Here is a 23,814-nt window from a genome sequence, read left to right on the forward strand (position 1 = left end):
CCTTTGTCCCAATATAAGTGTCTTAATTCGACTGGACAACGAGTTTAAGAAACAAAGAGACTTTTAAATTTTGTGGTCTTAAATTAAAGATGCGTCTAGTAATTTAAATCTTGTGGTATTAAACTTGTCATGTAGAATGTTGAAATTGAAAAACTTACTAAATATAGAAAGAGAGATTCTTTTTGGGACAGACCAAAAAAGAAAATAAAACACTTAACTTAGGATGGAGGGAGTATAAGATTTGAGGTTTAGGCCAACGCCCCCCTCTCTCTCTCACACACAAAATTTATGTTTTTAGTGTTGATTTCATATTCTTGTAAGTCTCTAATTAGAGACTTTTTTTGAGAAACAAAAGTTCAGCTCATCTTGTTGTCCATTTGTTTCCCCACTTGAAAGCTTACACAAACTCATCTTAGAATAGCAATAATATGGGAAATCATATTGGTAGTACCTAGACTTGACTGTATATTGATTAGGCTAAATGTTTAGTGTAATTGAGTGAAGGATAGTTTGTTTAAACATTTTTCTGAAATTACTTTTAATTTCTTTTCGATCAAATGGAATATGAATAAAAGTTCTAAAAAAGAAATATAAATTATGATCATGCTCTTCAATAGCAAGTCGATGAATGAAATAAAGAGGGTTAATAGCACTTTTGGAGCCCGTTTGGATTGGCTTATAAGTTGATCAAAACATCTTATAAGCTATTTTTAATTTATTTGGGTATTTGATAAAAATAGAAAATAGCTTAAATTAAGTTAAAAAATGCTTAAAATAAGCTGAAACCAAAAAGTTGCTCAACCCCAACTTATTTTCTTTTGGCTTAAAAGTCATTTTGGTTTGACCAATAACTTTATCCTTTTATCCCTTATATTTTATATTAATTCCAATATTATCCTTACTTCTAAAAATCCTTTAAGTACTTTTATCCAAACACGTAATTGCTTATTTATAAAATAACTTTCAATACTTAAAAAGTACTTTAAGCACTTATGCTTAAAAGTTAATTTTTTCAGCTAATTCAAATGGGCTCTTGGACCTTCACTTATTGATAAAATTCTAATTATAGTCCTTGTGACGTCAAAAGCATATTTCACCTTTAATTACTTGAAACCCGCACATTCAATTATTTTTACTTGTGCACTTTGAAAAATTTCTAGCGTTATTAACTGTTTCACCATTTAATACCCGTGCGTTATGTTAAATTCGTATTGCTACTTCATATTTGAGAATTGAGGGTAACATATTTTTTAAAAATATCCTAATATAACATATTTCGACATGAAGGGATCAAAAACATACATATTAATTAATTTAAGGTTAAATATGTTGAGTCATATATCTCAAAGACCAAATACAAAATCTATTAATGTTTGAGGGGCCCATTAAATTAACAAAACAAATGGCCTACCTACTCAAGTTTGAACAACATATGCATGTCTATTTGACTGATTTTCTAACCTTTTAAACTTGATCTAAAATAAGTGATTTTAAAAATTAAAAAAAAAAAATGAAGAAGGTATTAATTTGCTTCTTCAAAATTATCCTTATCTATTAAATAATTGAACAAAAATCAAAGAAGTTTTCAAAAAAGAAAATTTTACATTTTGATTTAATAAAAAGATAAAGAGTTTTTACAAAAATCTACTTAGTCAATGTTCTTAAGTAACCTTTTTAAAATTTTACTATTGATTTAATAAAGAGGTAAAGAGTTTTACAAAAATCTACTTGGTCAATGTTATTAAGTAGATGAAAAAAAAAATGTCATTAAGTAACCTTTTTAATGGATGTACCAAATTCTTAAAAAAAGGAACGAAGAAACTATTAACTATTGCTTGAGTTGAGAGCTTTGACTATGCTCACAAACACAACATCATAATCCAACTAATTAAAATTCATATTTTGTAGTATTAAGTAGGCGTTTGGACATACGATTTGATCTCATGAGATGAAATTATGAGATAAAATCAGTGTTTGGACATGCGATTTCATCTCATGAGATAAAATCTCAAATCATCCAAAAGGCATGATTTGGGATTTGAAATCATGATTTCAAAAAATATAAATGTAAAATTTGACCCGTAAGTTTATATTTTGTAAAAAAGGACCTATAAGTTGGTAGATATATTTACCAACCATTTGTATTAAATATTAATCTACAAGTTGGTAAAATATATTTACCAATCATATTTATCATGTGGGATGATTATATTAAAGAGTAGTTACATCATTATTCATGTTAAATTTTCTTTTTTATTGAACTAAAGTTTGATCAATTGATGTTGTATTTTTTAGAAAGGCCTTCTAGTAGCGTATTAGTTTTATTATGAACTATGATTTACTCATTTGGTAAGATTATATAAAAATTGAATTTTTTTAATGGTTTTCACAATTTGTGAGATTTTTATATTTATAAAAAAAACCTGTAACTTAAGAAATCTATATTGCATATCCAAATATGATTTCATCTCATAATTTCATTCATCTCATGAGATAAAATCATGTCTAAACGGGTAGTATGTAACCTTTTTAATGGATGTACCAAATTCTTAAAAAAAAGGAACGCAGAAACTATATATTAACTATTGCTTGAGTTGAGAGCTTTGAATATGCTCACAAACACAACATCATAATCCAACTAACTAAAATTCATGCTCTGTACTCGCTCCGGATAAAAAAAAAAAAAGTCTACTTAACTTTTTTTTTTTATAAAAAAAAGAGTCTATTTAGCAAATTAAGAAAAAATTAACCTTAATTTTCATATTTGTCCCTATTAAATGTTATATGATCAAATCCCAATGCTTATTTAATAAAAGATAATTTAGTCAAATTATTTATTTTTGTTAGGAGTTAATATTTTCTTTAAGAAGTATATAAATGGCCAAGTAAACTCTTTTTTCTTTTATTCGGTGAGAGCAGTATTTTCAAAGTATCACTGCAAGAGATAAGATATATTCACTGCAAGTGTATAATGGTTAAACCCTATAACCCCTCTTTTCACAACATCATCTTCTTCTTCTCCTCTCTTCTCTACCAATCAATTCGATGAACCCTCATTTGGGGCCATTGTGGCCAACATTAGTGTGGCCAAAAGTCCTTTTTCCTATTAAGAATGTATCACTACAAGGGATAAAAATTTTAAGGAGTCATTTGGTACGAAAGATAATCATAAATAGCCATAGAATAAGAATATAGCAATTTCCCATTCCTTATTTGATCAGTAATCATGGAATAAGTTATTTCAAGAGTCAAAATAGTATTGGCATAAGTTATATATAAAAAAAAAAAGACGTAACTCTTTAGAAATTATCTAATATATAATAATACTTTTAATCTAACATACCAAATAATTAATTAAAAATAAATAATCACAACGTAACTTATCTAACGTAATTAATTCCATCGTAACTTAGATTCACCCAATAATATTCACCCAATAATATATTCACTGCAAGTGTGTATGTAGTGGATAAACCCTATAACCCCTCTTTTCACAACATCATCATCTTCTTCTTCTTGTCCTCTCTTCTCTATCAATCAATTGTATTAGCAGGAGAGAAGATGAACCCATCAGTTGTCCTGGCCAGCAGCCAATCTGGCCTTAATCCTCTCCCTCTCAGTCTTACCCCTAAAATCTACCCTAAACGCCGTCGCAATTTGCGCTACAATTACCGTACTGTCCACTCCTCATCATCTGCCGCGGACAGTATTCCAAAGCCAGATGTATTTGGTGGTAAAAAAGAGCTTTCTACTATTGAATCCCTTGTGGATGCAATGTCACCACCCGTAAGAATAGCTAGCTCCGCTTTACTATTTGCTGCTGCTGTTGCTGCTGGATACAGCCTGGGTCTTCGTTTTGGTGGTGGGTCTCGTAATGCTGGGGTGGGTGGTGCTGTTGCTCTTGGTGCTGCTGGTGCTGGTGCTGCTTATGCATTGAATTCTTGTACTCCCCAAATTGCTGCTGTTAATTTGCATAATTATGTAGCTGATTTTGACGACCCTACTGCCTTGAACAAGGAAGATATTGAAGCTATTGCCAATAAGTAAGTTGATCCAGGATTTTTACTCAGGGGTTCGAAAAATATAACAAAAGCTAAGAGCCCGTTTGGATTGGCTTATAAGTTGCTTATAAGCTGTTTTCAGCTTTTTTAAGTGTTTGGCTGACCTGCCTAAAGCCATTTTGTGCTTAAAATAAGCCCAAAAAAAATAATTGAGCCCATTTGGCTTAGCTTATCTAAAGCAGCTTATGAGCAAAAAAAAAAATAAGTTAGCTTACCCAACTTATTTTTTTTGGCTTATAAGCTGTTTTCAGCTTATAAGCTGCTTATTTTAAGCCCATTCAAACAGGCTCTAAATATAAAAAATAATGTTGACAATAGGAATTGAACCTTTTGCATTTATTCAGGGTGTTCAAAAGTTGATATATGTACATAAACACAGAAAATTTATCCTATATATACACTCTAATTTTTTGCCGAGGGTATTTGGGTGAACACCCTCGACATGCTATAAATCCGCCACTGTATGCACACCCGTTAAGAAATAATTTTACTTGTCCAGTTTTGACTATGCACACTCCTTAAGAAATAATAAATGAAGTGTATAATTCATCAATGTACGCAGTGCATATTTTAGTGGATTTGAAAGATGATTTGAAGTGAGCAATTAATACTACGGGTAAAACATGAAAAAGTAAATTTTGTCTTGTCTTGATATGCTATAAGTGACAAGTAAAAGTGAAAATCTATTTTTGGAATACTGGACAAGTAAAAGTGAAAGGAGGGAGTATCTATCTATGTTTCTTTACCTCTTTTCCTTACCTTTTTTTATCATCTTTTAGGTATGGTGTCAGCAGACAGAATGAGGCATTCAATGCGGAGCTACGTGATATATATTGCAGGTATCTGCACTCAACTACTAATTTATCAGTTTAATCTTAAATATTCTTCATTTTGTATAGTCGTGGCTCAAGAATCTCTTAGTTGCTACTATTAGTATTTATTTTACTGTCTACTTTATATTTCAGTTGTCCAATTGCTTAATTTATAGTCTGTGTATTGTTTTGGAACAATGGAGTTAAAATGATCATCTTTATTTCTACAACATTAACATATTACAGATACAGACCTTTACTTTTTGGATAGGTTTATAGAAGAATTTACATTTTAAAATAGTGATTTAGTCAAATCCTTAATATGGGTTTCTTCAGAAGAATGATTACTATCTTTCAATTAAACATGGGGATGATTTGCACCAGGGATAAAGAATGCTTATTCTAATTTAAATATGGTGATTTGTAAACTTTGAAAATTTTACTGGTAAATTATTCTAAGTATAAAAATGGTGCTTTGTAAAACTTTGAAAATCTTGGATATGTAAAGAATAAAGTAGAGAGAAAACTTAAGTGGGGGTGGGGTAAGGTTTTTTTTTTTTGGGGGGGGGGGTCTATGCTGGGGATGTGGTGTGGTGCGGGTTGTAAATAGAAAAAATTGCTATGCGGGGCGGGTTGAAAGTTTTGCGGTTAACACCCACCCCGCCCTGCCCCTTTGCCGTCCCTGGTATTACATTTTATTTATGTAAACTAAACAAGACCATTTTATTTATATAAACTAAGACAAAACCTCTTCAATGCATTATGATAATCTCCCTCTTTAATATTTCAGTTCCTCATGTCCAGAAAGTGTCAACATGGTCTGTTACTTTGAACGCAGAACTGTCCAACTTGTTATGATACTTGTCTCGGACACCTAAAAGGAATCAAGCGGAGTATTTTACTGATTCATTTCAAGTGTTTATCTTTGAATTTTAACTTTCTCTTCCATTTTATTTGCCAATGACAAGGAATGACGAACTTATCAGTTTAAACATTGTTAGCTCATCTACCCTTGCTTATGCATCAAATTTTATTTGTGTTCAGATATGTATCTGCTGTCCTTCCTACTGGGACTGGAGAACTTAGAGGCGATGAAGTTGATACAATAATCAAATTTAAAAATGCATTGGGAATTGATGATCCAGATGCAGCAGATATGCATATGGAGGTAACTTGAAGTATTCATCTGATTCTGTACCACAGAATTATAAAACTTCTCAAAGTTAGAATGTTATGTTATTAAATATTTTGTCAAGTGTTAAGAAACTCTCACATGCTGTTCTCCCAGATTGGTAGGCGAATCTTCAGGCAAAGACTTGAAACGGGAGATCGTGATGGAGATATGGAGCAGCGTCGAGTGGGTCATCTCTTCAATAGCTTCAATTTCCTTTTTATGTCTACTATACTACCTTTAGTTATCAAACAACAACATGAAACTTGACCTTTTTTGACTTCTCCAATGCAGGCATTTCAGATGTTGATATATGTCTCAACTCTTGTATTTGGAGAAGCATCTGCATTCCTTTTACCTTGGAAACGTGTTTTCAAGGTTACTGATTCCCAGGTAGCCGATAATTTGATGCATCTCCTTTGGCCCCTTCCCTCACTCTTCTTCATGGAATATTCAGATTGTGCAGTGGCATGCCCTGCTTGTGTGGTTTTAAGTTTCTGTCATTCCTCCCTTTCTATGTCCCCTTCATTTATGTAATACTATTAGATTTCTACGTAGTGCGACTCCCTACTTCCTTTTATCTGTTTTTACATTTTTGTCATTAGGTTGAGGTTGCTGTCAGGGACAATGCGCAACGGTTGTATGCATCCAAGCTTAAGTCTGTTGGGCGAGGTAAATTTGGTCTATTCATGCCTTAGAAGGCATTTTTTTGCTTTCTTCTAATGTATGATATCCAGGGAAAGTCTTTTTTACATGTTTTCTTTTGCATCCCTGAATAAAACTAATGCTATGCTGCCATAAGCTTTCAAACTACCTGCCAATATTCTCGGGTTTTGTTTTCTAAAGTTTTCATTCTCTATAGTGGTAATTTTGATACATCAGTTTATGTGCTTAAGTTCTGCTCTTTTGTGGTATGTGGTGTTTAATCCTAAATAAAGATGCATTGTCTCGTGAGGCTTCTTATGCGGCATGGGTTGGAAAGTCTTTCTGTCACTTGAATTTTCTCTACGTATAGTGATATCCTGTTGGTTTATGGATTTTGAGGGCCTTCTTACGATAGCTCTTGGATCTGGACATCTCGTTGTTCCTTACAGTAGAGTGGGTCTTTCTATAAATTCCACCATATATATATACGCACACCATCGCTGCTACAGATTAACATGCTATTTTACACATCATATGTGCTAATTGTTGAAATGACCATAATTCATTCTCAATATTCAAAAGTGCAAAGTAGTGATAAAGAATGAACAACATCACACCTCCACAATAAAGTAAAACAACATAATCCCAGGGGAAATGTTAGATAGGGAAGTCCATTCAACCTTTAAGACATCCATAGCCGTTGAGCTTGTTGACTCAGTTGACAGATTTGTTAATTTCAGTCTTTTGATCAATGGTCGAACTTGGTTTCACTTAGTCTAGCAATGTGGTTGCGAGAACATTTTGATGATCACTCCTACACACCATAAGAAACACCATCAAAGGCTAAAATGATGTTCGTGTCTTCTTTCTTGTGAAAAGGTCAGGTGAGTATTTGGTTCAGATCCAAATATATGACAATAAAGTCAAATAGCACCGAAATAATCTCTCTGCAAGAAAAATCAGCATCGAAGAATATGCAATGGAAGAATTTAGTAGGCATGGTTTCAGTTGTTACCTGGTTATAAAATTTGATAAGCACAAAAGGCGAAAGACAGAGAATTGAAATGGTAGGTGAGGGAATCACACAAGGGCAGATTAGAAACCTCTGGTAAAATGCCCGCCCGTAGCCCAGCAGATAAAGTACATTACATAGTCCAGGGATTGGCGACTTACCCATTCAGTGCCAAAGTCACTGGATGTTCCCAAAATGGGGAATGAGTCAATCATCCACTTTGGTATCTTATTGAACAAAAATGGTGATATTTTTCCTCCATTGATCAAGAATTTCGATTGTAGCTATGGTGAAAATATTATAACCAGTTATCAACGGTATAAAATAAAAGATGTCTCCTATCTTTTGTTTTACCAATCAAAAAAATAAAAATATGTCTCCTATCTTTTGTTTTACCAATCAAAAAAATAAAAAAATAAAAATATGTCTACACGATAGATGAGGCTCTGAGCTACTATACATGAACTTGAAATTTGTCATGCAGATGTCAGCTCTGCACATTGACCAGCTTACTTAAAATAAATAATGTTTATACCAAGAAACGGGCAACAAGCAAGTTAATGAACAATTAGTCTAGGTTGAGAAAAATGGACCTCATCTCCATAGGAACTGCTGATTCTACCATCTTTAAGTAAGTGTGACAAATTGGATAGATAAACAGATAATAATAGTGGAAGAACAAAGTAAAGAGGAACAACGGCCAAAACCTATATATTGTATAAACAATTTCAGTAAAAATTTACTCACCACTATATGCATATCACGAGTAGCCCCTTTTTTTATGTCACTAACATACACACACATTGTAGCAGATTAGTTTCACGGAGATCTAAGGAACAAGTCATACATTCGCTTTATTTATTATCACTATTGTTAGTCTTGAAAAATCAAATTAATCAAATCACCTAGAGCCTTAATTTTCTCTTCTTTATTTCTCTCTTGTCTGGGAGAAAAAAGTTAGTAGAGGGTAAAGACGTGTTTACTGATAAAAAGGAAGGTACAGATGTGTAGGTATCCTGGATGAGAAGCACTCCTCTGCAATTCTTCAACTTCAATTTTATTCTAAACTTTTCAAACACCATTTTCCAATCAAAAACTTCATTTTTGGCAGGAAAGTTTCCCAGGAAACGCTTTCTTATTCCTGTCACCCTCTTCATACGTCTAACATACTGTAATTCTGCTGAGCTATCTATTACATATGTTCTGACGGATAAGATTGAAAATTCAATACCCATTAATTCCAACTACCAAGAATTTTATTCTTCTTTTCAATTATTTAAGCGATAGTCTCCCTAAATAAAGTTTAACATCTGAGAATTTTCTTGGAATGAATAACTACCTCAATTATGAGAGAATTTGGGCTCTGAAATTTGATGGGTAAGGTTCCGGTACACCAAAAAGAGAAGCTTCTCAATCAATATTCAGATCTGAAGCCCGAGCTGTGCTTCAATGGTTTCCGCCTCATAATTCTCAGCAACCCCCTGACTGCTCAAGGCCACGAACCATGGTTGCATATTCCAACAATTATATTTGCGTACTTGTGAAACCCTAACCCTTAATTTTGTACTCCCAGTCGGTGCCAGTTTTAGTTCTTTCGTTTTCTGTTGGCAAGATTAACCATAACCCCGCCTAAATCTCCAAAACGTTCACCTCTCAGAGAATTTAAGAAAATTTCAATGGAAGCGAAACAAAAATCATGGCAACAAATGTATATTCCTGAGAGCTGAGATGAAGAAGGAAGCAAGCATTCGCTGAAGAAAAACCCTAGAAATCAAGGGAAGACGACGGTGTTATGTGACAAATGACGGAAACAAAAATTGTATGTGTGTACATGTGCTTTACTGAAACAGAAATACAGTACAGGTGTTTATAAAAATGCATAACAAGTTCAATGACCAATAAGATTGGTCCAAGTTTATAGTACAATTGATATTGCTCTTAGTACAATAATTGATTCATTGTTCGTCCTCCTTCACTGTTTATATATAATAGAAATGCCAATCTTTCATTATTTTCACAAATTCCACTCTTGTAGCTAATGTACCTTGAAATTCTATGTTATGGTGGTGTTGAGGTGAAGGTGTTTCACTTGTTTTTTCATGATTTAATTCCTCCACTACACTTAAGAAGTTTTGCATGGTTGATTTAACTACTTGACTTGTTCTCCAGATATTGATGTGAACCAGCTGGTCAGTTTGAGAGAAGCACAGCTTGCATATCGACTATCGGATGAGGTAGTGCCTAAAAAACGATCACATTTCTACTTCTCATCTTCGTAAAAATATATTTTGCTCCTCAAAAAATGGAGATAAGATTTCTTTAAATTTGCTGTACAATATTCATGATTGAATATACTTTGTTCATGTATTTTGTCATCCAATATATGCACAATCACGAGTATTTCTTTCTGTTTGCAGCTTGCAGCAGAGATGTTTAAAGAGCATGCAAGAAAGCTTGTTGAGCAAAACATAACAATTGCTGTTGGCACTTTGAAATTAAGAACAAGAGCAACGTAAGGTCCTAAGTATATTTAACCTCTTAAAAAGGAAACTTATGCCGCAACTTTAATTTTACTAGATAAATATTTTACAAAGCAATTCTATGTAATAGAAATGGGATAGCTATAGAAATGGGTTAACTCTCAAAAGTTCTAGCCTAACATAATTTCCATATTCTTGCTTGTATCATTTGTTTAATGCAAACTGACTGGGGGCCATTCAGGAGGGAAGCCACACGTGTCATTGAGGAACTTGATAAGATATTGTCATTTAATAATTTGCTAATCTCACTGAAGAACCATGCTGATGCTAGTCACTTTGCTCCTGGCATTGGACCAGTTTCCTTAGTAGGTATGTATGTTGATCTTGTCTGGCTCTTCGTACATAACTTTTAGATGTTGCGGGTTTCTATCATGTGGTGAAATCCTTTCATGGAGCTTTTTTCTTTCCGCTGTTTGTTGTTTGTATCTCAGTTTGTTAGCTGGAGTTAATCTAAAGCTTTTCCTAATTTTTTTTTCTTCCTGCTCCTTCAGGAGGGGAGTATGACGGTGATAGGAAGATGGATGACCTAAAACTTCTCTACAGAGCATATGTTACAGATTCTTTGTCAAGTGGTCGGATGGAAGAAGACAAGGTAGGAGATTAAATTTTTCTCCTTCTTTCATTCTGCTTTGTAGGGTTTTTGGAATTATCCTTTTCTACCATTTTGGCAGGAAAATTTGAATTTCTCTCAGCTTTTCTTTCATGCACTTGTCGGACTAGGCTATGTGAAACATATATATGAATGGACAGGAAGTTTAAGGCACATACTCCTTTTCTTTTATCCAGCTTCAATATGTTAGCTTCTGGTATGGGTAAAAAAGTAACGAAAAGGGATACACCCCTCTACTATTGGAAAAGGGTCACATACCCGTTGTTGTACTTTGGGTCCAAATATACCCCTACCATTATATTATTGGTTCAAATATACCCTTCCTCTGTTTAAATTGTCCAAGGTGGACACGTGACACTAACATTTGATGAGGTGGATGCCACGTGGCAATAGCATGCCACCTCAGCACCCCTAACCCATTTTACCCCTCCTCTCTATTTATTCTTCCACCACTAAAATTTCCTTCCCTTCCTCCACCATTGCCACCGTAACCACCTCTATTTATTTATGTAACTTGAAAGATGAAACTTTATTTGCTTACATTAAGTGGCTCCAATAGCAATACCCCTTCGAACTCCAACACCACAACCGCCGCGGTGATTGTTCATCACCACCATCGCGAAGCTTCAAAGGCAACACCTTCTACAATGGTTGTTAATAATTAAAGAAAGCAAGGAGGGTTGAATTATAATCGAGAGAAAGGTAATATAAAACCACCACAAACATCAAGAAAAACAACAACCTAGGAGTTCTAATGTTAAGCCAAGTTCAAAAGACAAAGTGGGGTTATTCCTTGTGGGAAAAGAACAGATTGGGTATGATAAAGATTTTGATAAAAGGTATATGATTGGGAAATTGCTGGGTCATTCATCTGATTTTTCCTTTCTTTCTCATACTCTCCTTTGGGTTGTTGAAGGGGAGCCTTGGCGTAACTGGTAAAGTTGCTGCCATGTGACCAGGAGGTCACGGGTTCGAGCCGTGGAAACAGCCTCTTCCAGAAATGCAAGGTAAGGCTGCTTACAATAGACCCTTGTGGTCCGGCCCTTCCCCGGACCCCACGCATAGCGGGAGCTTAGTGCACCGGACTGCCCTTTACTCTCCTTTGGGTTGTTGTGGGTCAAATCACACGTTATTGTACTTTTTAGTTGTCCGGTTCAACTGATTGGAGTTTCGCAATTTTGAGCTAGAGTCGTAATTGTTATTCCTCTTGTTTCTTCATCTGTTTTTTCCGTTCTCCCATGTTTGTTGATGTTATCATCCGATTGTTGCTGTGGGTTAAATCACATGATATTGGAATTTACGGTGGGGATAATTATGGCAATGGTGGTGGAGGGAAAGGAAATTTTTAGTGGTGGAAGAACAAATAGAGAGGAGGGGTAAAATGGGTTAGGGGTGCTGAGGTGGCATGCCACGTGGAATCCACCTCATCAAATGTTAGTGACACGTATGATTGGTTGTCCACCTTGGACAATTTTAGCGGAGGAAGGGTATATTTGAACCAATAGTATAATGGTAGGGGTATATCTTTAACAAAAATAGTATAACGGTAGGGGTATATTTGGACCCAAAATATAACGAGGAGTATATTTGACCCTTTTCCAATAGTACATGGGTAAATTTGACCCTTCTTTGAAAAAATAATGGGGATACTTGTTGATTTGCTTTTCCACCCCCTTGTGTATGTAACTTGATAGAGCTGACACATATTCTTCTCTTTTCCAGCTTTCTTGTGGTTGAAATGCTGGTATTGAAAGTCAGAATGTCCCTCCATGTTTACTCCCTTTTATTTTCCTCTTCTTTTTTCTTTTTCCTAGAGAACATTTATTTGTTAAAAATTATGAATACTACATTTCTTGGTCTTTTAACTCCACTCCGTTCTTGGTAAATCTGTTTCTGCCACAAATATATTGATGGTACAGTTGGAGTCCCTCCCCCCCCCCCCCCCCCCCCCCCCCACCCCACACACACACACACACACAAAAAAAAAGAAAAGAAAAAAAGAACACCCCAACAAAAAAAGAAAAAGAGAAGTAGATACTCCTTCCCTTTCATTTTATGTGTTGTACTTTGACCGGGCTTGAAATTTAAGAAAGGAAAGAAAACTTTTGAATCTTGTGGTCTTAAACTAAGGTTGCATCTAACATGCCAAAAATACCCCATGAACATACCATACCATTCCTAAAAAGAAGTGTTATTAAGGGTAAAATGTAAATGTTGAAAACTTACTAAATGTTAAAAAACCATACTTTTTCATACAAATTAAAAGCAAAGTAAGACATATAAATTGAAATTGAAACATAGGAAGTAATAGATTTGGATTAATACAATCTTGTGGAATCTTGCTTTATGGGTGTAGGCTGATATCACAACAATATCTAGTAATGCAATAATAGATTTTGCTTAATAGCTGCAAGTAGATCAGTCTATGTTCTTCCAAGGCTTTTTGAATGCACATCAGTCTATATTCTTCATTATCACGTTAAGGATTACCCTTACCGATTCGATCCTAGCTCTTGGAATTGGAATAAATTTGGCAGCGCATCGCGAAATCTTCGTAAGATTGGAGCAGATTGAATCCTTCCTTGTTTGAATAATGTGTGCAATTGTTTTGTTTCCTAACGAGTGTTTACTTGCTTTACATGCCATGGAATCATCCAGATGTCGTAGGCCTTCTCTTGTATCTTCGCTAGGCCATTTGATTTGTTGATCTGTTTTTCATTTAGTTATATGCCTCTTAACCTCTCAATTTCTCTTCCTCTTGTAGCTTGCTGCTTTGAATCAATTGAGAAATATATTTGGTTTGGGGAGACGAGAAGCAGAGACAATCACATTGGATGTCACGTCAAAAGTATATCGTAAACGACTTGCTCAAGCTGTTACCAGTGGTGAACTAGAAGTTGCCGATAGCAAAGCAGCCTATCTTCAAAATCTTTGCGAAGAATTAAATTTTGATCCGCAAAAGGCTCTTGAGATTCATCAAGGTAACACGTGACTTTTATGTAACTCATCTTCTAATGTATATTGAGTGACATTTTCATGTTTAATCTTTCTGGAGAGGGAAGACATTTGGAAGTATTCAAGCTTTTAGTTGCACATGAACTTGTTGAGGTTATCCTTTCGAGTTTTAGTTGGTTCCTCAGTGGGACAATTACAAGTGAGCTTTTTAAGTGCAAAATAAAGACTCCAAATTTTTGTTTTCTACTGTATCACTAGAACCTCATCCTTTAGGAGTCCTTGAAATTTGAGTTGTTTCCTTTTCAGCATAGTTGCATAGAGTTGTTAGTTGCCTTCCTTTTGATAAAATCAGCGATTAGCTTCGCCATGAAGCTGGAGTTGAGAATAGGAGAGTTGTTTATAGAACCTTCAGTGTCATCAGTTTGCTTCTCGGCTATTAATAATTTAATTTTATTCATTCTCAAAAAATAATTTAATTTTATAATTGAACACTCTAAGGCGGGTTCTAGCTAATGGTGATTTTATTTTTCTGGAGTGTTGCAAGTGAGGATGCAAAATGTTAAGAGTGAGGCTAAGGTTAGAGAACGCTTTAGGGCATCAATCAAACAGGTAGACCTGGGGAGGGTTTAGAGAATTGTTGATGTCAGTCCTTTTGGCATGTGAACAGCGTTCACCGCTTATATGCAGTATCTTGGGTTCTGTGCTCCAGTTTAGTAGAGGTATATTTACTCTGAAAATGCCTTGTGCCTTCTAGGTAATACCTTGATGTTTTGTCTTATGAACTGATTCTTTTTTTGTTTTCTTTTCTGGATCGCATAAATATGCAGCATGGACTTTACCATATGCCTGATGCATTCGTCCGGAACCTTCTAAAGATTGTGAAAAGAAAAATTGCAATTGTACTGAAAAAGCTTGTCTTCGCATTTCATTTTCAGAAATCTACAGGCAAAAGCTTCAGCAGCTTGTCGCTGATGGAGAACTTGGTGATGAGGACATGAAGGCATTGGAGCGCCTGCAAGTAATGCTTTGCGTTCCTAAGCAAACGGTTGAAGCAGCTCACGCAGATATCTGTGGCAGTTTATTTGAAAAGGTAACTGTCACTCCCTTCTCTATAGATGTTTTAGCTCAATATTATGATATGCAGCTGATTGGGTTGTAAAAAATGAGGCAAATGTTGCTGTGGATTAATAAGAAAGTTTGTATACTGAGTCTTCCTATTCTGTTAAACAGCTAAGTGGAGTTTGATAATTTGAGTGCTTGCAATTGCCTTTAAATGGATAAGAGACTCTTCATACTAGACCAAAGTGTCCTAATGATCTCCACAGACTTACCCCATATGCTATATCAACCTCCTTTGACATCCACTCGTCTTCCTTATCATATTTTGCTTTGATCACACTACCCATAACGTTTGAGGTTCTTGAGAGTACCTCCATAACGATTTCATCTTAAGGGCCTTGTTTTGGCTTTTCAGATTCCTGATGCCCATACCACCTTTAGCTTTGCCAACACTAAGCTTAGGCACTGTGCTGTTATGAACAACAGTGTTATTAAAAGCCATCACTTCATCGCTCAAAGCAGTGAAGTGATGTGAGACAAGGTTTATCGCTTCATTGGTAAAGCCATGTGCTTTTGAGATGTTTTCGCTTCAAACAATAGCACACAAAGTGATTCAAAGAGGCAATAGGTGAAGCCATGCGCTTTTGAGATGTTTTCGCTTCAGACAATAGTGCACAAAGTGATTCCAACAAGAATCAATTGCCTCTTTGAATCTCAAATTTGAAGAGTTTGATCAGCAGCACATGCTAAAGACATTGTCTGAGTAAAAAAGAACCAAAAATGCTCCCAGGCACATTTACCAAGGATTTTCTCTCTCCTACTTTCTAGGATTGCAGAAGCTCACTTTTGCGGCAGGGAATACCGGAATTCGACCTTTTCTTTCAAGCCAACAATATTCACTCACTGTGATTATTGCCAAAATCCCTATTCTTCAGTCTTATCTTTTTCAGTTCTGATCTGGAAGTAGCATGGACGAGAACAGAATTTACTTCAATGCTGGTTTCAAGTCATTTGACATCACTAGGTGTATATCAGGCAATACCATCTGGTTTGACTGGGTGGAGAGAAGCAGGAACAGGTTGAGAAGGAGAACTTTGAGCAAGAAGGTCATGGAGTGGGTATACTTCATCTTCAAGGAAGCTTCAAATGACCAAAAAAAATCGGTGAGGAGATGGAGGACAAAAGATGAGTTGGCTGACTTCTTTGGTACTAGGAAGTACAATGATCATGGCAGGTACATGAGCATTTTGTCCCTCAAAGGAGAAGCAAGATCAGTTATCATTGTACCTGAACTAGCCGTCAATGCACGCTGGAGAGATACAGCTTGTAAGATTGAAAGATTCATTAATTTCTCTCCTCAACCAACAGTCAGGCATCCCCCCAAACTGACTAACAAAGATTTTCCGTACACAAAGGTTGTTGAAGACAGTAAATGGCAACCCCAATCAACAACAAAGGATAGCATAGTTAATGAAGACCCCCCACCCCCGCCCCCACCCTCTCAGATATTAGAAGGTGGTGGAAGAAAGCTTTCGGTTTGTTGGCTGTACACCAGTCCAACAGAAGAAAATTTTGACTTGGATCAGAGCAATAGGCTGCCACTCCATTTATGGTCACACGACACATTCAGAGAAATCGGCGACAAGTGCGGAGAGTGGAAGAAGACAGAAGAAGAAACTGAATTGAAAAACCACCTAAAATGGGCTCGAATATAAGTTGTAGGCAAGGCTCGATGCATACCCAGTGAGGTCACCGTCTCTGGGGGGATAAAATTTCATAATCCCGATCTGGGTTGCGAGAAATACAATATTTGTGAAGATTCCTGCCAAAGAACCGGCTAGAGTTCAGGCAGCTGCTGTAGAGATCATCGGTCAAAGAAAAGTACAAGAGCAGGGAAATATCCAGAGGTCCAAAGCCTTGTACGAGGTTATTTACCAAGTCTGATGTATGACAGCTGTTGACCGGAGAACCTGCGGTCACGTGGGAATTTTTAAACAATGCTGAAGAGGCAGGTGACTTCTTCAGAAAACATTAATAAGCTGTTGGGTCAGTCCAGCAACTTTAGTGGCCAGATTCGGCCCAAGTCATCTTTGATGACTTAAATTCCCAGCCCAATCTGAAAATAACAGCAAACATTATTTTTGAGGAATTAACTGCCCACAGAACATCATCTTCAGAAAACCCACAAGGCTTATTACTTACGGCTGAAACAGAGGAGTACATGCATGCAAAGACTCCTAATCTTTTAGGAGTTTCAAAAAGAGAGGATAAAGCAGACATACAATTGACAAGGCAGAGGGGGAAAATATGGCAGAAGAGGAGGAGGAGGAGGTTCCTGATTTCCACAAAGAACAGCAGTTGGAAAATTTCGATTCAAGCAGTAATGGGGAGTTATGGGATGTGGAAGAGGCCGTACCTATTCTAACAGAGCAGGAAATTCTTGCTACTGACAAGGAGAGAGTTACAACTGTTTTTGTTCGCCAACATATTATCAAGTTAGGCAAGATTTTTGGCGCGGACTTCAAGGGACATGAAGAAGAAGCCCGAGAACTTCTTATGCAAATTGATGCGTGCAGGCAAGCTAGAAGGATGGAACCTGCCATGGAAATTAAAAAATCCAGAACCAGAGGATCATAGGAGTTAAATAATTTAATTGCTTTTGATGTTAAATTCAAAAGTAATGGGAGCAGGAACAAGGGGAAAGGGAAAACGCAGTCTAAGTAATGAAGCTCAATCTTGTGTCATGGAATGTAAGGGGATTAAATGATGTGAGAAAAGAAGGATGATAAAGAGCCTTGTAGATCATTGGAGAGCAGATATTCTTTTTTTTCAGGAAACCAAGCTAGAGGGGAACATTCAAGATTTAGTGAAACAAAATTTTTTTTTTTGGGGGGGGGGGGGGGGGGGGAGGGGGGATGGTAAGATATGCTTGTCTAGAAGCAAGTGGTACTAGAGGGGGAATTATTATGCTATGGGATGGTAGAGTTTGGATGGGGGACGTTTTACAAACAGGTGTTTACGCTTTAACTTGCAAGTTTGAGGCTATGCTGTAGAATTTTAATTGCCATATATCTGGGGTCTATGCCCCAACTCTTTAAGGTGGAAAGGAGAGCTGTATGGGATGAATTGGGGGCTGTTAGAGGACTTACGGAGGGGCCTTGAGCAGTGTGGTGATTTTAATGTTTGTAGGTTTCCTTCTGAAAAGAGGAATTGTCAGAGGAGATCTTCAGCCATGGTAGAGTTTTCAGATATCATAGAAGACTTGGAGCTTATTGATTTGCACCTGGAAGGGGGTACTTGCACCTCGTTCAGAGTTGATACTCACACCACAGCCTCTAGAATAGACAGAATTTTATTCTCATCTGATTGAAATGATCATTTCAGTAAGATCAAGCAAGCAACTCTTCAAAGGCTGACTTCTGACCATGTTCCTATTGCTCTCTTTTGTAGAGCTTGGGAACACAAAAAATCATATTTCAAGTTCGAAAATTGGTGGCTAAATACTGAAGGTTTCGTTGATAGAATCAGTTCTTGGTGGAATTCTTTTGTGTTCTATGGGAGGCCGGATTACATTTTAGCTTGCAAACTGAAAGCTATAAAAGGCAAGCTAAAAGAATAGAGCAGAAATGAACAAGGGAACCTGAATATTCAAAGGTCTAAATTGCTAAGTCAAATGGCAAGTTTGGACTCAGTACTGGATAGTAGAGCATTGACATTTGACAGAGCAGAATCAATCAGGAAGGCAGCAACAGTTATGGAGTATGAGGAACTTCTCAAAAATGAGGAAATTGCATGGAGATAACGATCCAGGACCCTATAGTTGAAAGAAGGGGACAACAATACAAAGTTTTTTCACAATTCAGCCAATGCTCATAGGAGAAACAACTTTATTGACCATCTGGAAGTGCAAGGGGAAACCCTGTGGAGCCTGAAAGAGTTAAGGAGGAGTTCATATTTTATTAGAAGAAGCTCTACACTGAGAGAGAACTGGAGGCCTGCTGGGAATCTGATTAACTGTCCCTCAACAACAGAATCAGAAAAGAACAATTTACAAGCCAGATTTGAGTAACGGGAAGTATATAATTGCTTGAATAAGTGTGCTGCTGATAAAGCTCCTGACCCTGATGGATACACCATGGGATTTTTTAATCAAATGTTGGGAAATCCTGAAACAAGACACCATGGAGGCTTTTCACAATTTTCATGAACAAGACATGTTTGAGAAGAGCTTCAATGCTACTTATATGCATTAATTCCCAAGAAGACGGGCAAAGGAACTGAAAGACTTCAGACCTATAAGCTTGATAGGTAGCTTCTATAAGCTTATATCAAAGGTACTGACTGAGAGGTTAAAAGGGGTAGTGGATAAGCTTGTAGATTCTCATCAAATGGCTTTTATCAGAGGAAGCCAAATCATGGATGCTATATTGATTGCTAATGAAGCAGTAGATTCAAGAATATCACAAAACAAGCCTGGCATTTTGTGTAAGTTCGATATTGAGAAAGCATATGATCATGTTAACTGGGTTTCTACTTAGAATCCTTAGGCAAATGGGTATTGGGGGGAAATGGATCAAGTGGATCAGGTTTAGGTTTTGTATATCTACTGTGAAATTCTCTGTCCTAGTTAATGGAGCACCTGAAGGCTTCTTTGATGCTCAAAGAGGAATTAAGCAAGGGGATCCCCTATCCCCTTTTCTATTCATTCTAGCTATGAAGGGTTTAAACATGATCAAGACAACAAAAGTAAATGGATGGATCACAGGTTTTGAGGTTTCCACAAACAACGAGAGGAGTTTGGAGGTGGCTCATCTCCAATATGCAGATGACACTCTGATTTTTTGTGATGCAAATGAGGAACAACTAAAATATCTGAGAGTAAACTCTTTGAAGGCATCTCAGGGCTTCACATCAAATGGTTGAAAAGCCATATATATCCCATCAATTCAGTCCCTAATATAGAGCTTTTGACCACAATCTTGGGAGGTGTGAAGTAGGTTCTTTATCCACTGTCTATCTTGGGATGCCAAATCAAGGTCAAAGAACATTTGGGATGCAGTTCTGGAAAATTGTGAGAAGAAGTTGTCTAGATGGAAAGCACAATATTAGTCTTTGGGAGGCAGGCTCACTCTGATCAATGCAGTTCTTGATGCTCTTCCAACATATATGTTATCCTTATTTCCTATCCCCTCAGGTGTAGTGCAAAGACTGGGCAAGCTCAGAAGGTCCTTCTTCTGGCAAGGAAAGAAGGAAAATAAAGGTTATCATTTGGTTAAGTGGAAAGTTCTGATCAGTAGTAAAAAACAAAGTGGTCTTGGTATCAAAAATTTGAAGAATCAAAGTAAGGCTTTAAAATTGAAGTGGTTGTGGATTTATGCTCAAGACTCACATTCTTTATGGGGAAAAGTGATCAAATTGAAGTATGGGGAGCTGGATTTTTGGGCTACTAAGGAGGTAAATAAATCATATGGTGTAACTGCCAGGAGATCAATCAGAGCATGGTGGCCTGTTTAAAAGAGCCACTCTGTTATCAGAGTATATAATGGCAACAAAACAATTTTCTGGAAGGATTGGTGGTTGGGAAACAGAGGTTTGGAGGAGTTATTCCCTGATATGTTTGCTCTGGCACAACATCAGAACAAAATAATGGCTGAAATGTGGTCCCCTCAAGGTTGGGATTTGATCTTAAGAAGAATGTTGAATGACTGGGAAATACCTAGACTAGTTGAGCTTTATAAACATTTGAGAGTCTTTCCAGGGGCTGAAGGATGGGGTGGACTGTTTGTGGTGAACTGGGCATAACAAAGGGCACTACAAAGTGAGTTCAGGCTATAAGATCATGAACATGACTGAACCACAAAACTTAACTGGCCATGGAGACAAATGTCGAAAGTTAAGATACCTCTTAAGGTTGCATGCTTTACATGGTTGCTATCCTAAGAAGCTGTTTTGACACATGAAAATCTGAGAAAGAGAAGGATAGAAGTAGCACTCTACGGAAGATCAAGCAAGACTGTATGTTGCTATTTTGTTTTTGGTGTACAAAGAATCCCTCCGTAGATGCAAAATCAATCCTAGAAGTTGTTGACTCATGTTAGGATTTTACTTTCTTAGCTTCTTAGTTTTCTTTTTTCTTTGTAAAGGGGTTTTCAGTACTATCTAAGTGTTGGTCTATAATACAAAGTCGTTACCTGTTCAAAAAATAAATAAATAAAATAAAATAAAAATTTGAGGAGTTTTATTAAATATCGGGATTATTGCATTGGATGCTGAAATTGGTTATTTTAATTGCAAATTAATTCTTGTGTCACTAAATTTATAGATGTTCGACACTTTCTAATTTCCCGTAAATTGTTCGCTTCAATTTCAAAGAAGTGCGCACTTCACTTCTCCTTGGCGCTTTTTGCTTTTAAAAAACACTGGAACTGTAATAATCACATTGTAATAAGCCACTTGATAGATTTTGTATTTTTAGATTGTGAGCTATAGTTTTAAATATTAAAGTGGATTGATCTATTTCAACTTCTTATGGTGCAAAAGGTATTGAGCTAATCTGACTCCCCCCTCAATCAATATAAATATTGGTGGCAGGTGGTTAAGGAAGCAATTGCTGCTGGAATAGATGGTTATGATGCTGAAATCCAGAAATCTGTGAGGAAGGCAGCATATGGTTTACGGTTAACAAGGGAGGTTGCCATGACCATTGCTAGTAAGGCAGTAAGTATCAGGATGCTAATTCTGGTTTACGGGTTGTAAAAGTTCTTTGATTCCACTAGGATAAATATACCTCCATATCTTTCTAATTACATTCAATGGCTTCACAAACACAGGTCAGAAAGGTTTTCATCAGTTACGTTCAAAGGGCCCGAGGAGCTGGAAGCCGCACTGAATCAGCCAAAGAACTGAAAAAGATGATAGCCTTTAATAGTTTGGTTGTCTCTCAACTAGTCGCGGACATCAAGGGTGAATCGTTGGATCCACCACCAGAAGAGACTGTAACTGAGCAGGTTCAGCAAACTGACGAGGAGGATGAGGAGGAGTGGGAGTCCTTGCAATCACTAAGGAAAGTAAAACCCAGCAAGGACAATTTGAGAAAGGAAATCCAGACCGAGATTACTCTCAAGGATGATCTTCCGGAAAGAGATAGAACAGACCTTTACAAGACATATTTGCTCTTTTGTCTAACTGGACAAGTTACTAGAATTCCTTTTGGGGCCCAGATCACCACAAAGAAGGATGACTCTGAATATGTTTTTTTAAGTCAACTTGGTAGCATCCTCGGGTTGACCGGTAAGGAGATTGTTGAAGTTCACCGAAGTTTAGCTGAGCAGGCTTTTAGGCAACAAGCAGAGGTGATCTTAGCTGATGGACAGCTAACGAAGGTCAGAATGGAACAGCTCAATGAGTTGCAGAAGAATGTTGGCTTGCCACCTCAGTATGCTCAGAATATAATAAAGAGCATCACAACAACAAAACTGGCGGCAGCCCTTGAAACTGCTGTTGGCCAGGGAAGGCTGAGCATCAAGGAGATCAGAGAATTAAAAGAGTCTTCTGTAGACATAAACACCATGATATCCGAAAGTTTACGTGAGAATCTTTTCAAGAAGACTGTGGATGATATATTCTCATCTGGTACTGGAGAGTTTGATGAAGCAGAGGTATACGAGAATATCCCAAAAGATCTTAATATAAATGCTGAGAAGGCCAAAAAAATTGTTCATGAACTAGCTCGTAGCAGATTATCGAACTCACTTATTCAGGCCGTGTCACTTTTGAGGCAGAGAAATCATAAAGCATTGGTATGAGTATATGTTAAGATGGCTGTTGTTTTTTTGGCTTGAATCATGCCGTATACGTTTTAATGCTGCTTCTGTGTTTTTTGTAGGTTTCTTCGCTCAATGATTTGTTAGCTTGTGACAAGGCTGTTCCTTCAACCCCATTGTCTTGGGAGTTACCAGAAGAACTGGCTGATCTTTTCATCATATATGTGAAGAGTGACCCCCCAGCAGAAAAGTTGTCCAGGTTACAGTATCTGTTAGATATAAGTGATTCAGCAGCAGAAACTTTGAGAGCTATCAAGGATAGAGCACTACCAAATGGGACAGGGGAAGAGGAGTTTGTATTTTGATTCTTCTCTTATAGCTACGAGAGAACAAAAATCAAAATGTATAAGGGTTGGACTAACGGTGAAGGGAAAAATATATGTAAGCTTAAAACATGTCTTCCTCACTTTTAGGGATAGCAATGAGGCTGCGCGGTGCGGGTTTAGCCTTAACCCTCAAAATTTCAACCCAACCTGCCCTGCATCGCATTTCTTTGTAGGTGTTTGGCCATAGAAACCAAAAATTTTGGAGTTAGAGTTGGAGTTGTGTTTGGCCATAGATTTTGAAAATGTATTTTTTGTTGAAATGTAGTTATTTTGGTTGTGAAAAAAGTGAATTTTTTTGACAAACAAGTTTTTCTTGGTTTTTGAAATTCCGGAATACAACTTCAAGTTGTATTTGGAATTTTCATGGCCAAATGCTGATTCTGGGAAAAAGTGAAAAAAAATTCCGGAATAAAGTGAATAATTCTTATGGCCTAACGGACTCGTGTTTTAAACCCGCCCCACTTAAATCTGTCCTGCACTGTTTCTTTTTAAAATTCTTGAAAAGCTAAATCAAAATTTAATACTAAATTATTCTTGCATTAAAAATAAACTAAGAATGTAGCTTAATAAATCCCTCTTCCATTTTCTCTCCCCCCAGGTCATACAGAACCAAGCCAACTGATTTATATGGCTTTATTTTTTATAAGAACCAAATGGATGGCTTGTCTAATTAAGGATTATATATTTTGTATTTCGAGTAGTATTATATGTACATAATCGTATTTCACCTACTAACCTAGATAAAATAACATATGAGTTCCTATATCAAGTTGGTGATCGGAAATTGTAACCAACTTGTT

At 36.5% G+C, this 23,814-nt stretch overlaps 2 protein-coding genes across 2 annotated transcripts in view; both read left to right on the forward strand.

Moving 5' to 3' along the window:
* Window positions 1-23,814, forward strand: part of LOC132637020 (probable galacturonosyltransferase 6) — a 31,912-nt gene that overhangs the window by 7,476 nt on the left and 622 nt on the right. The window lies entirely within an intron of this gene.
* LOC132637018 (protein TIC110, chloroplastic) lies at window positions 3,457-23,449 on the forward strand. The gene is made up of 15 exons (XM_060354153.1): window positions 3,457-4,043; window positions 4,841-4,900; window positions 5,918-6,041; window positions 6,162-6,230; window positions 6,339-6,437; window positions 6,650-6,716; window positions 9,871-9,935; window positions 10,119-10,213; window positions 10,423-10,550; window positions 10,733-10,833; window positions 13,616-13,832; window positions 14,742-14,896; window positions 21,457-21,582; window positions 21,696-22,664; window positions 22,751-23,449. Exons 1-15 carry the CDS (start codon window positions 3,562-3,564, stop codon window positions 22,991-22,993), a joined length of 3,000 nt encoding a protein of 999 aa, XP_060210136.1. The 5' UTR covers window positions 3,457-3,561; the 3' UTR covers window positions 22,994-23,449.

This window comes from Lycium barbarum, chromosome 4 (genome assembly GCF_019175385.1).
Source record: "Lycium barbarum isolate Lr01 chromosome 4, ASM1917538v2, whole genome shotgun sequence".
Lineage (NCBI taxonomy): Eukaryota > Viridiplantae > Streptophyta > Magnoliopsida > Solanales > Solanaceae > Lycium > Lycium barbarum.

What these genes read in the sequence shown, in the direction of transcription:
- LOC132637018 (XM_060354153.1), top strand. Translation starts at nt 3,562, where the DNA reads ATGAACCCATCAGTTGTCCTGGCCAGCAGCCAATCTGGCCTTAATCCT. An exon ending in GCTTAAGTCTGTTGGGCGAG is followed by an intron (nt 6,717 to 9,870) that starts GTAAATTTGGTC and finishes CTTGTTCTCCAG; the next exon opens with ATATTGATGTGAACCAGCTG. An exon ending in AAATTAAGAACAAGAGCAAC is followed by an intron (nt 10,214 to 10,422) that starts GTAAGGTCCTAA and finishes GGGGCCATTCAG; the next exon opens with GAGGGAAGCCACACGTGTCA.